Source organism: Neodiprion fabricii, chromosome 4 (genome assembly GCF_021155785.1).
Source record: "Neodiprion fabricii isolate iyNeoFabr1 chromosome 4, iyNeoFabr1.1, whole genome shotgun sequence".
Lineage (NCBI taxonomy): Eukaryota > Metazoa > Arthropoda > Insecta > Hymenoptera > Diprionidae > Neodiprion > Neodiprion fabricii.
Genome location: NC_060242.1, coordinates 6,378,298 through 6,392,899, shown reverse-complemented (window position 1 = coordinate 6,392,899; position 14,602 = coordinate 6,378,298). Strand labels below are relative to the sequence as shown.

Here is a 14,602-nt window from a genome sequence, read left to right as displayed (position 1 = left end):
AGAACCATAACTATGTAACTACTAAAACTTCATTATTAATCATCCAGGGTATGTGCCTGTATGAATTTAATTTTCATTCTGTTGTTTGTGATCGATAGGGGCCTGCAATTGTTTACCTTATGCTCTCCGTTCTTGAACGAGGTGACCAATTGTTACAGCTATGATACCGCCGATCTGCTCCAAGATTCCTTGCCGTACTCCATCTTGAGAAATGATGTCGCACGGTATTTTGTACCTCAGTATTAAGAAAGCAGTAAAATAGCGCTACCGAAAGGCCCTGAAAAAAAAAAATTAACCGACAAATGGATCGTTTTCATCGAAATGTCATCTTTGGTACTAATAATTGGTATGATGTAGTAATTTCTGGAACATTAATGACGGATTACCTGAAAGGAGAGCAGTATCGCACGCAGATTTCCAAATACATGAGCTATATCTCCTTGCGTCGGTCCAGCAAGTACCAGTATATAAGTAACACCAAGGAGTGGAATGAGTACGAGAAGTGCCTTTGTAGCTTTTCTGTATTGCTGTGTCTCTACATTGTTTGCCGAACGAAGTTTAGTTATTAACACCTGAAATCAGTAATAATTATGTGCGAAACTGTATTATATAGGTCTATACAATGTACAATGACTCCTGCTTATAAAAGAATATAATTCTTATTCCCGTACTTCATAACTTTGTAATCTATGAAAATTTCATTCATTGTTATGTTTTCACACAACACTGTTTATGAAATAGAAGTCGATGTGTGAATCTATTTTTTTTTTTAACACTCACCCACATGATCATAAAGAGGAATATGACGTTCATACAAAGAACGACGATTGTTGGTGCTATGTAAAACCAATCGTAAGGATGTGGTGCCATCCATGGACAGTGTTTCGAAAGTGTGATTTCCTAAAATAAAATCGAACTTCACAGTGTATAGCTATGCAGAATTATTTTAATTAATTATTAATCCTACAGCAATCAATGTATAGAAAATTTCTCTCATTCGTTTGAAACTAGTTCTTAGTTCGCATCAAAAACATAGATTTCTGTAGAACAAGAATCAGATGGTTCAAAGTCATTTAACGTTTACCATATTTTCAGGGAAACGAGAATTGGCACAGGACAGACATTTATGTGGAAAATTATTTCATGTATTAAATGAATGTCGTCTGCAGAGAATGATTCCACACGATCAGCGCGAATCCTAGAATTTCAATTTATCATTCAATCAAAGGTCCGTTCAAAATAATACAATCACCTGTTGAATTTCTGAGATAACATTATCTCCGAGTGATTTGGCCATTCCCCACACTCCGGTAACGATCAATGGCGTTCCTAGAAATTTCAAAACGCGAATTACTGCATTATATGAACAGAATGAAGAGCGCTGCGCACAATTCGTTGCAATAATATTTCCACGTATATAGCAATATTTCGATTCAGTGAATTGAAACGAATCGACCTGTTCGATATTTCAAAGAATTGGGATTGAAAAGAATTGGAACGAACTAAGGATTTGGAAGAAGAAGGGAATTGGTCTTGTTTGATAACGACTTTCTGACGTCAATACGGAATCCCTGGAGTCTGAAATTGAATCGCGATTCAGTTTCATTTGATGGAAAATAGCAATTCGTACGTACCCCAGCCAATGATCAAACATAGTCTCAGTTTTATGTTGTCTCCGGTAAAGGTTTTCACGACTAACAGGTACAAATACAGGCCTGAAACAACGAAACCTTGTGAATCGATTTCAATCCGTTTTCACGATACAATTATACCAATAAATGTCCCGTATATTGTTTACCTTCGACAAACATCCAGAAAAAGTTTGTCAGATAGAAGTACTGTAGGATGGACAAAATTGTTATACACGTTGGAAGATCCGTATGTGTTGATATCTGTAATGAATATATAATTCAGCGATTAGTAATGTACACAAGTTTCAGTTTTCTTTTCCTTCGTTAAACACGCAAAGAAACCGCGGACACGTATCAAAAAGCCATAAATTAGAAAAATTATTCAAGTTAATGGGCTACTTGGCATTGCAAAAAAAAAAATCAGTTCAATGCTGCATTTTGGCTTACAAATACAATAAGCCGTGACAATTTCGAAAATATTTAGAAAAACGCTCTTACCGTCTTAAATAGACAACACGCGATGCACCGGTGTTTTTTTATGTTGCAGGCATGTGTATTATAAGGCGTAAATTGATGCGCTGAGCGGCTTGGAGGAGGATCAATTCTACAGAAATCAGTTCGACAACGAATAATGTTCTACAGAATGGTTTCTACAGAAACATTTTGCTACAGAAAGGGATTCGAGATCCGCATGAAAAATAAGCCCGCGCGAATTATTCTACAGAATTTTTTTATACAGAACATTTTTCTACAGAACAGTTTTATAGTTTTACACACGCAACACAGTACCCGCACGACACAAAACAAATTCAACGCAAATGAGTTAAATTAAATTGGATTAAATGAAATTAAATTTAATCAAAATGTACGAAGCTGACGAATAAATGTGTGATTTTGATACGATTCGATGATTACTCCAAATTTGCATTGTGTCAAACACAATCTGTAGAAAAATATTGTGTAGGACAATTTTCTGTTGAAAGGAGTCTGTAGAACATAATGTGTAGAATATTTTCTCTGTAAAACTGATTTCTGTAGAATCGAACTCCAATCAGTGGCTTGAGTTGCGTGATTACTACCGATTAGGTGCAAGCAAACCGTCTGCGTAGTTAATTAGAACTTTACCTGCATAACAGCTGTTAGAATCCACATCAGATCAGCCAGTATGTAGGAGAACATCAAATTTGTGTGAATGTTGTTTCTCAGGCACCTCAGTTCCCTTAATAAAATATAAATTTTAATTAGAACAACAATCAATATCTGAATACAGTTTTCTTAATTTTCTTTCATCCGTTACAATTAAGGTGACTATAATTGCTTACACAACTTTAATATCGAGTTGAACGCACTGATGACGAAACCAGACAAAAAAAGGTATCAAATGAAATATGTACTGAGAAATAGATTGAAATAAATGTAAAACATGCGACCTATCACTCGAATTCTTGAAACAATTCAAACTCTGTTCGACTATTTATATTATACATATTTTCGACACGTTACCGAACACTCGAGCTAACTGAATTATAATCACATCAAAGTTATCTCGTAACATTGTTTATCGATGCCTCTGAAACTTGGGTAAATTGATTGATCAGCTATGGTGCAGGCCGGTATATAGATACACCCACAAAATGTGTATGTAAGATATAGGTCAAGTTCGCACATTTCGAATACGACAATATAATCACCGTATATATAATAGGATCACAAAAGTTTGTACGAATGCTCGAGTTTCAAGCCAATTAGGAGAACTTCGTGATTGTTTGTTTATTCAATGTCTGTCGAGAGACCTGAGGTGAAAAAAAATTTCCCCAGTTTTCAGAAGCTCTCACCAATTCGGAACGTTTTATCAATAAAAATACTTAAGAACGCAAACACAATGGGACTAAAGTTGATAATATAACTTTGAAATAAAAATCGTCAGTTTCCAGATTAGGAATAACTGGCGGAGTTGAATTTATCAAATCTGAGTTTGTTTCTGCTGTACGGAGGTTTATTAAATTTCAATTACGTTACAAATTTCAATCTGATTATATACGAGTAGACGGTGAAAAAACTGGTTGAATGTCGCGAATTTAAAAGTCGACAACCAATTATTCAACTCGATTGGGGTTTGTTTTATTCAAAAGTATGCAAATCGAGCTTCATTTACATATTCCATTTTATTCGAATCAATCAATGGAAAGCACTGTATTTGACGATAACATCAACGATTTCGCTGGGTGACGCGTGTTTTGCGGTATTTACGATATATCAAAAACGTCTGAATCGCAATACTTTAAATTTCGAGAGAGAATCTTCGGACGTTTATACAGCATAAATCAGACAATTGGTTGTCGAGATACGAATAGACAGGAATTGACCATCTGTTTTAGCTGTCTATTCGTATAAAAAATCCGCATCAAGTTTTCTGACATGTCTTGTCATAAATTCAGAGGTTCTAATTATATTTCTAGATCTTGACAAAATCCCGCGTATGGTCTCACGATTCATCCGATCGAGGACGCTATCAGGTACGGACCACAATGGACCAAGTCGCGCGATATGAAGCCTCCAGCTGCGCAAGTAACGGTAGAGCTGGGAATGACAGGGAGAGAGGTGCGGGTTTCCGTTCCTATTATTCCAGAACCTGTCTCACAATTGGCGCTGAATTCAGTGTCTACGCAATTACGCGATAAGTCTGAGTTACTTTAATCCCGCGTACTGTAATAAATTGCAGTAGTTCCATTATGCAAAACCTTGACAAAATACAGGGTGTTTCCCATGCAAACGCCGCAGTATATTGGGTTGCCTACCACCGAGGGGAACAAATATCGGTAAAACAGATCCGCCGAGTCATATTCGCTTTAGTCAAGTCGAGTCGTATAATGGCTTTAACGTGACTCCGAAATGCGATCAGTGAACGCTTCGGCGTGAGTTGTAAACAATGGAACAACTGCTTGGCCAAATCGACGCAACTTGGCAACACAGGCAGTTCCAACTCACTCGCGAGAACTTTGAAAGTGCTACCTACCGATAACTCGGTAGATCTGTATTACCAATATTTGTTCCCCTGGGTGGTAGGCAACCCGCCATGCTGTGACGTTTACTCGGAAACAACCTCTATGACAACAGTTCAGCGGCAATTTCTTCGCATGCGGTCTGCGGATCAATGATGAGAACAAGTGGCTGGATTATTCATCATACGTAAGCTGCGTGCGATTGTACACGTAGGTATATTATAATACTCACTTGTAGTACAAAAATATAGACACCGCGACGATGAGGGTGAAGAGGGAAAAGGAATATCCGATAAAGTATATCATCGTCATCATTTCGATACCAGGTGTTCCAGGCGGTGTCAAAATCGTGTTTTCACACGCCGTGTAATTCGAATATTTGTCCCACGTTCCGTTCGACCTACACCATCGGCTTGCGTTTTCTGAAATTTCAACACAAACATTTTACAGAATGAATTGTATCTGAATAAGTAGCGCCAATTTCAATAAACTGAAACCGGAATGTCATAGAACAAGGTTCTGGAAACTTCCGTCGAAAATTCTGAGAGTGATGAATTTTTTGGAATCTAAACTGGCACTATTTTGAAACCGAAAGTTGAGAGATACTCAAAAAAATTTTGCCGTAGCAAAATCCATCGAATAGCTGGTTTTTTTTTCACAAATATTCGAATCGATTTTACTGTTCGTTCGGAATTTGGGAAATACGTAACCAGAGGCGATAGAAGTATCAAAAGTTTGGTGACACGTATCTACCGAATACTCGATGTATCACTGGAATTTCGTTGAAATCGATCAAGGCATTCCGCTGTAATTCAACAAACACGGAATAGGTATCAATAAAAGTTGGAAAACCTGCCATTCGGTAACCAGAAGCGATAAAAACTTGAAAAATTTATGGCTAATCTCCTCCGAATGCTCGATTTTTCACCCAACTGTTATCGAAATCGATGAAACCGTCGTCCCGGCATTAAGTAGACAACATTTCCCGCGTATTAACAAAAACACGGACACACACGACGGAAAATGCTAGATAATTATTGTACGAGTAATGAAACGTGTTTCCAAGTTTGAGAGAATTTTTTTTAATATATGTAATCTGGCTTAATTTTAATTACACTTCGTTGAATTTTGGATACTCTCCGTTTCATTATGATACACGGCCTACCGTTTCAATCAAATTTATCTTCATTGACTTTAGTTGGAGCTTTAAAAGCTTTTCCCGAACCTCTTTTTGTTACACCTTTCCCAACCCCCGGACCCAGGATGGATCCTTAAACGTCGACGAAAAGCTTAAGCCATCAACTCCCTCTCTTTCAAGACTTAACCTGCTGGAAAATTGCCAGTATTGCGTAGATTTTCCGAGTCTTTGACATTTTCGCTGTATAAAAAAAAGTACCAATTTATCACGACGGGACGCGCAATAAATTCACAGCAATCCAATAACTGCCGCATGTATATTCGGTGGGTGGGCACGTGTACGAATTGCCTTATCCGGCAGGATTTCTGCTACTTTTCTTCCCTCGCGAAATTCCCTTACCTTTATCGGTTTTCCAGTTCTTATACATGATTCAGCATTTGCTAAAAATAGAAAAAAAAAAGAAAAAAGAAAAAGTGCTCACTGAACCCTTACATCTTTTGAGCAAATATTTTCTCACTCGGCATTGTGTCCTCACGTGCTTTGCGACCACGGGTAATGGAATAAATGTAAGAATCTAGGTATGATTCATACTTTTATCATTTTCGAACGAATTTTAATCGTTGTAATAACATAATTTAAAGCAAAGCCAATTAAAAGTACAGAGAAGAGACAATAACTCGATTTTACAAAGAAGCATCGTAGAATAAAGAAAAAATTTCACTTCGTAGAGTGAAAAGAGGGAAATTCGATTCTGGATATTGATTGAACGAAAATGGATAATATTTATGGTTATCGTTGCAAAATAATCGTATGTTGAGTAACTATCAAATTATTACATTCGAAAGCTACGAAGATCTCTTGAAAAATACGAAAATAGAAAATACTTGAATTACGAACGAAAGTTTAGATGTGTAATGGTTCAAAATTGCTAAAAATCTAGCAAAACTAGACTACAAACAGAAGATAAATTAAACCCCCTTCAAATTCAATGAGTTTCTAGAAAATAATCTTTCGAATGAAGCGAGTCATCGCAGAGTAAATTCGAACAAATGTACTGAATTCTCAATGATTTCGAAGCGATTTAAAACGAGCAACGATATTATCTTAGCTTTTGTTTAATCAGTGAAACGAGTAAATTGTAAATTAAAAAAAGCAATTTCGATTCAGACAATAGATGAAATTCCCTGTCTCTTCAACCTCGTGATTTACGTAAATTTGTAGGTACGTACATACATACATGCATAAAAACATCGGGAAACAATTCTTTTGGTAAATTTGTGTTACCCTTTAATTTCTTGGGATGTTTATCATTGAAACATCGCATTATTTTCGCGAGAAGAACCGGTTTTGTTTCAGCGGGTCGATGAGAAACGTGCGGTTGGTTCATTATCTCTTGTCACATCTGTTATCGGTTTTTTGTTTTGTTTCGTCTCGTAATCTTCTTCTCTTTTTCTTGTTTGCTTGGGTGGTTCTTTTTCATTTCTACCCCCAAAGCGGGTGAAGGTGCCGTATAATAGACTAGCTCGAATATAGGTATACGATATACTTATAGGAATAATACCGTGTCGTTCGGTCGGGTTACAGGCCTAATAGGGTCCCAGGGTGAGAAAACAAACGTGACCTCGATTTCGTCGAAGGAAGAACGTATAAAAGCCTTAGATGGTGAGAGAGAATTACAATCTGTCTTGCGCAGATTATATTCCCTGATGCTGCTTCAGAGACGCAAAAATCCCGTTGTCGGTAAATATTTTCTCACATTGTACTCAGCGATATTTAGCAATAGCTCGTGCAAAAACTGGGCCAGTAGTTATCACACCGTGTGTCCGTATTTATTTTATTCCTGCAAATAAACCAAGGAATTTTATCTCGTCGGATCTAGAGAATTGCAAAACTAAGCCATACATCCCAGATCCTTGTTGTAATACTTCTACTCGTCGTAAATGTGCGGATTTTTTCTTCCATTAAGCATATAACGTCCAAATAGTTGATTAATTTTTTTCAAAAATGATTAAAATTTACGAAAAGATATTTTCCTAAAAATCCACTTCTTTTTCATATTCTGAAACTTTCCATTTCCTCGCAATCGTCTACACGTTTCAATATTAAATACGTACATTACTTGCGAGTAACGAGTTTTGCATATAAAATTTTGGACATGTGCCGAAAGATGAGGCAGGTTTTATACGAGTTTCCTTCAGCCATTTGCGAAAAAAGTAAAAAAAAGAAAAAAAACAACTAATCACACTTTCGAAACGTGCGCGCGAGAAAAAAAAAAAATAAATAACTCCCGTAATCTCTGAAGCTCCGCATCGATATTTTACAACGTCGAATGTTGTTAACGTACGTACGTATACGATGTGAAAAAATAAAAAAAATTGCGTGGTATATTTGTGACACGACGTCAGAGGCATCAGATGAAATGCCACTCAAGGAGACGTCATCAAGCGTGAGGAAGTTCGCGAGTGAGAGGGCGGGTAAAAAAATACAAGAAAATGAGACGTCGTATAAAATTTGAATACAACCCGAGCCGAGCATCCCGAGCCTTTGAAGATCGAATGTATTTCCAACGAGTATATCTCCTCCGTCTCTGTACGTCTCAGTTTTTTCCTCTTCTCTTATTCATGTTCCTCCTCTCTCAATTTCCATCAAATCAAAGACCCTTATCGGCCTGAAGAGGAATAATTTTTCCAAGAGAAATATTATATACATATACATATATGTACGAGTATATTTGCAGCAGAGCTATCTTATCGAGATAAAGATAAATTTTTTTCTCCAATTGTTGGTACAATTTTAAACTGACGCAAAGGGAAGGAGTAGAGAAATAAATAAAATCGTAATAACCCTGTGATATTTTTATTCCTGATAACCTTTACACGCGGTGCGTTGCACACGAAGGAAAAAGAAAAAAATTAATACCCTCGGACAAATTTAAACACCTTTACTTGGCAAAAAGCAAATCCGCGCGGGGCTCGCGTAAGAGCTCGTATAATGAAGGCAATATACTCAGCTAAAGTAAGTATAAGGCAGTGTAACAGCTTCTCCGGCACTTGATGTGTCGACTCGAATCAAATAATAAATTATCTCCGTAAAACAGCCCTGTGTAACACAGAGGCGGTTAATTTTATACACTCGCATAACCCGCGCCAATATATTATTAAGCCATCTGCAAATATCTTACGGTAGATAACGTTTCAAGATTAGGTGTATAGATATGACAATTTGACGGGAAATCAGAGGAATTATTATCGCTCGTGTCGTCACGCGTGTGCAAATTATGCGGCGTAAATGTTTGCAATACAACAAAGTTAATTTGATTTTTTTTTCTTTTTTTTTTTTTTCGCGAATTGGGAAAATGGAATTAAAACGACAATCTGTACAACGGGTTCAGAGCAGGGCGTGAAATTACGTTCGACGCGACGATCATCAACCGGAAGTATCGCTAGAACCTACCAGGGGTATGAATAATTAACGAAGGCAAATATGCGCGGATTAGTTGATCGAATTACACGCGAGCTCGGACGATGATACTATGTGAAAAAAGAAGGCTGTGCTGATGTAACGCAAACACCCGTGTAAAAGGCAGAGCAGAAGTAAACGGATGACACGACTCTTTTTTTTTTTTTCAACGCGCAAAAATCGCGAGGGATTTCACAGTGATGCAAGCGCCGACTGAGCGAGCGGCATTATCCGCGGATGTATGTAAAAGGATGGTAAAAAGTGCGTCGGCATAAATCGTTTTAGTCTCCCCGCGTTATGCGGATTAATGGAACTGTTTTTCCCTACGGGGGTTTTTTTTTTTTTTTTTTTTTTTTTTATCATACTGCAGAGGACGAGAGATAGGTACGAACAGATAAACTTTTCAAATATTTCACCTTACGTAGATATAACTTTGACCTTGAGTTTGAATTATTCGGACGACGGCGGGAATGAAAATGGCCGCCGGTGTCGGCCCGCTTGGGATTTTATTTTGGCGCTAGGTTCGTTTTCGATACATAAAAATATTCGAGTTATGCATAGCGGGAAGGAACGTCACGGCAAGAATCGTTTGGACGTGATTTAACGACGACAAAAGCCTAGACACGCTAAAAATTTAACCAGAAACTAATTTCGCACGTGTGTTGCCTACGGTTAGGGACAGCAGCTTCAACTTACAATTGTACGAACGACTTTTCGAATATCTGTATAATTCAGCGTTGCAAATTGAATCCGTCGAGGTATAATGGACCGGGAAAATGATAGAGCCGGGCTGTACTTTTCCGGTGATCAACCCAAACAGATATAACCGTGAAACGCGGAGGGCTGTGTAAGCTGATCCCTTGAAAGTATTAATTAACGAATGAAAGCTGAGCGAATTACAAAGTTTCGGTCGGCGAACGATGAACGTACCGCGAGGCAGTTATCTGTAATTAAAAGTCTTAACTTTTCATTACCTACCATTTTCCAAACTCTTGTACCCGCTAAATCCTTTCGCATAAAGCTTCGATTAAATTAAGCCGCAGCGGCTATGGTAACACTTACTCCCGTCTTGTCGTTTACACATGTCTGCGTTTGAGCACACGGGCCATTACCCACAGATTATCTCCTAGTAGAGATAATATTATTTCTGTGAGTGTTGAATCTCTCTGATTATTACCGTATGCATAATGTTAATTATAATCTTATTACTCCGTGCGGGTTGCTACATTTTTTTCCATAACATTTCTCTATAAATCTGCACGATAATTCAGAATTGTCCAATTTTACTGACGGAGACTTTGGCAAATTTTCTCAAAAATGAAACTCTGACGGAGTTGATTGAATTCCATACTTTGTTTACTCGGTCAAAAATATCGTTGGCTGTCTAAAACTGTTCGAATCGTTAAAGATTAAAGTTTCCAAACTCTATGCGTTCGAAGATTTTCAAAATATGTTTGCAAAGAAAAATTCAAACTCGATCGGTTCTCTTTTTCACCCTTCTAGGAGCATTATTTTATTTTTCAACCGGGTTAAACGTTACTTAAAAAAAAAAAAAAAAAAAAAAGAGAAACCTTTTTTTCTCTCAGAGCCTGGAGAAACTTTTCCATATAGAAAAACGGAAACTTGGGGAAGAGAACTTTTTCACCTGGGGTATCATCCCTTCGACATCGTTTACCTTTTGCGTGAGTAGAAAACATTCGCTTTCACTTGGCGTGCAGCCGTATGCATCACGCGAATACACATTAAACAGAGCTAAGTGTAGCATTTGTTCAAGTAATTAACGAGCAAAACCACGCGGATACCCGCCGAGCCACTTTAATACGGACCCGGATTGAAGTCAATCCCTCGCAAAGAGTATAGTTTGCCTTGGCCAAATAACAAATTATAATAACATTTTGTGTACATATGAACGAGAAGATTTGATTAAACGAAACCGTAACCGGAGTACGCTTTCAACGTCGAATATATTCCCAGCTGAGGTAGCCGTTTCATTTCATTTTTTTTTTTTTTTTTTTTTTTGTTTGGTAAAATTTGGGTTAAAAAAATTTCGTACGAGATCCGAAGTTGATTGAACAAAATTCTCCTAAAGCTTCGATAAATTTTAGGTAGGTTTTAAAGTCGTTCGAAAATCCGAACACGATGAAACACAGAAATTCTAACAAAAGACAGGATTTTTTTTTTTTTTAGGCATCTATGCCTGAGGTTAGATTCGAAAATTGAATATACCCTGAAAGCATAAATTCCGAAACATAATTTTAGTACGAACGGTGGGGGTTTTTTTTTTTGTTTTTTTTTTGGTGGTGTTTTTTCTTCTACTTTTTGTATTATTCAACGTAAATTGAATAAAGAAACTTCGAGCACCGCATTTGCATTTAAAAACAATTATTTTCATTCCACTAAAAACTCTCCTTTAAATTAATTTCGCCGTTGAATATCTCTTCACAATTTTATACGCTTATGAGAAAGAAAAATTCTATTATTTCCGAATTTTCACAGTGCGATTGTGAGGGAAAATTTTTCACCAGTAGGGAGCTGTAAACATGTATGAAAGGAACACACAGAGCGATCGCACTCAAAGGAAAAGAAAAAAGGCAAGAAGAAAAGAAGAAAAGTATCGTGAAACGTATCAGCAAAAATTTACGAGTATACAACGAGTTTGCGAATTCTTTTTCGGCTCGAGTCCTTAGTCGAGTACTAAAGATACCGGTGCCCGGAACGTTTGGGGAAACTCAAGGAATACTTGGAGCACGTTAAGGATACAAGAGACGTACAATCAGGTCAGAAAAATGCTGAAATGAATACGTGACAAAATAAAAGTTCAAAAGTGTGTCACTGAAGCTCGTTTATTTATATCTAAGTAATAAAGTCTCCGTAACAGAAAAAACAATTTTAAAAAATGTCGAGGAAAAATAATTAATTTTATGATACAGTTTAACGATCTCTCGAAAAAATTCAGTCAAATTTTAGGATGGTATATTTCCTGTTGGATCATGAGTAATGTCATTTGTAAATGAGGATGATTATACATAGCAGGTCATTTTCACCAAGTAACAAATATGCTCGAGAAAAAAACATTAACTTATCCCGGACGATTTCTAGGGAATTATTGATTTATGAACAAAATGAGGGATTTCTGTTAATTCAATCGAACTTTGCATATTTTTCTAAATTCTTTATCGATAACCTATACTTTTCTTTCCGATCAAGAAATATATTTTTCCGAGTTCAAAGCGGACGTGGTGCAGAGTACATTTTGTAATAACATAATACGATTATTGCTATAACTATTGTTACAGCGATTTTCATACACCTATGTGATCGCGAAGACGGTTGAATAAAATCATATCGACCGAACGACTAATCAGAAACGACTATATGTGAATAAAAACGAGCTTCAATAACGACGCAAAATTTTGATCCGCACACTTGACGCAGTCAATAATATATCCTCCGGTAATTGAATTACTTTGTAAGGCGATGAAAATTTGACCCGAAAAATGCTGTGTTTACGGCTTATTTTTATTGGATTGCAGCCGGCTTCGGTAGCACTTTTTCAGCGACGCTTTCTTATCGACAGATTTTAGCCCCGACTGTACACATCCCAGACCTCCCTAACTCGGTACAATATAAGCATTATTGAATCATAACGTAGACATGCATTACGTGCCGGAGGGTTGAAGTAACCGCGAGTAATGAACTCGAGGAAATTTCGGTTCCTTTGGGCCGCGGTTTGAGCCCCTTACCCGTCGTGCCTGTAATATTCCACTCGAAATAGGTCTGAATTAAAACTATTCGGGACATGGCTGCATGTTTGTGTGTAGTGATTTCCGGCCCTTGGGAACTGAAATCTGAAATCATTTTTGAGCTGCACAGTCGGCGTTTCGAGAAAACAGCAAAATTTTGCGTTCTTTGCGCTTTTCTCAAAAACTGCCATCGATAGATGTAAAATGACCTTACCATTGTGTAGGGCGGGAAATTCTACATCGAAATATGTCCTCATTTGTCGGAAACGGAGTCGGATTAACAAATTGATAAAAAAGAAATTTTACTTATCGACGGCACCTGGGGAATTTTTGTGAAATAATTCGGTTTTTCGCAATTTGTTAACCCGAATCCGTTTCCAACATATGAGGACATGATTCGCTGTGGAATTTTCCGCTCTAAGCGATAGTCAAATCATTTTTCATATCTCGATAGCATTTTTTGTTGAGAAAAAAGAAATTCTATTTATCGACGGCATCTGGGGAATTTTCGTGAAATAATTTGTTTTTTCTCAATTTCTTAACCCGACTCCATTTCCGATACATGAGGACATAAGTCGGTGTAGAATTTTTTGCCCTACATGATGGTCAAGTTATTTTTTATCTATCGATAGCAGTTTTTGATAAAAACGCAAAAAACGTCAAATTTTACTGTTTTCTCAAAACGCCGGCTACGCAGCTCAAGATTGACTTCGGATTTGAATTCCTGCGGGTCGAAAACCCCTGTACACAAAAATGCAGCCGTATCCCGATCATTTTTAATTCAGACCTATTTTGACATGGTCTATGAGTCGCGAAGAGGATTTGAAACACCGAGCTTCAAAAACTTGTGTGAGTGCAGATGGCAAAAACACAACGAAATCCAACCGAGGAGCAAAATTATCTCCGAAGTTTACCACCGGACTGAATACATTTATCGGGGTATTTCGGTGTGCAGGGAACTGTACGGATGAGCTTGCAGAAATCGCGCAGATTTGTTCGAGCGAAATTCAGCGAGCACCAAGGGATCCCAGCAGCGGTGATGGATGAAAATTAGTGTAACGTTCTACTACAGGGTTATCAATTCATAATGAACTTGGGTAAGCTTTGCTGATAAACAATTCATCTCGGCCTCTGCAGTCGTTATGATACCGGCTCCATATTTTTCCCATTACCATGCTCGCGCTCTCTTCTGTTCCGTAAGTACCTACTTGTTCATATATTATATACTCGAACCTTTGTATAGTGTACCCGTAACATCTACCCGCCGGAAATTACAAAAGACCTCGTGGTACGAGGACTTTGCAAATAGTAACCAAAGCTCGCATCTTTCAGCTGGACTAAGCTTCTCTATCATATCATATTTACCCTAGGAAATCATTATTAATTGATTAACAGAGTCACGAGACGATAGAATTTAATTTGTAGGTATACCTGATGTTTCGATATCATCAAAGACTCGATCGTAAAGGCTTCCAATATGATCAGAGAATGGATCGATGTGACGTGTTAGCCGCAATGTTACCACCGTTGGTACCGTCGAATGGTTTACCGTGCAATTCGTATTTGCTTATCGGAAATTCGTCACTGAAACTCAATCTTTTACTAGTGGTATGGTAGGTATATTATATG

General features: G+C 37.5%; 1 protein-coding gene across 3 annotated transcripts in view; it reads right to left on the bottom strand.

The window, feature by feature from the left end:
• Positions 1 to 14,602, bottom strand: part of LOC124181317 (diuretic hormone receptor-like) — a 28,942-nt gene that overhangs the window by 871 nt on the left and 13,469 nt on the right. For all 3 annotated transcript variants that reach the window (XM_046567779.1, XM_046567778.1, XM_046567780.1), the window contains exons 3-10: positions 4,866 to 5,055; positions 2,757 to 2,850; positions 1,799 to 1,892; positions 1,635 to 1,715; positions 1,253 to 1,329; positions 781 to 900; positions 387 to 572; positions 117 to 277 (exon numbers count right to left, since the gene is read on the bottom strand). In XM_046567779.1, coding sequence (XP_046423735.1) covers positions 117 to 277; positions 387 to 572; positions 781 to 900; positions 1,253 to 1,329; positions 1,635 to 1,715; positions 1,799 to 1,892; positions 2,757 to 2,850; positions 4,866 to 5,055 — 1,003 coding nt within the window. The remainder of the gene's footprint in view (positions 1 to 116; positions 278 to 386; positions 573 to 780; positions 901 to 1,252; positions 1,330 to 1,634; positions 1,716 to 1,798; positions 1,893 to 2,756; positions 2,851 to 4,865; positions 5,056 to 14,602) is intronic.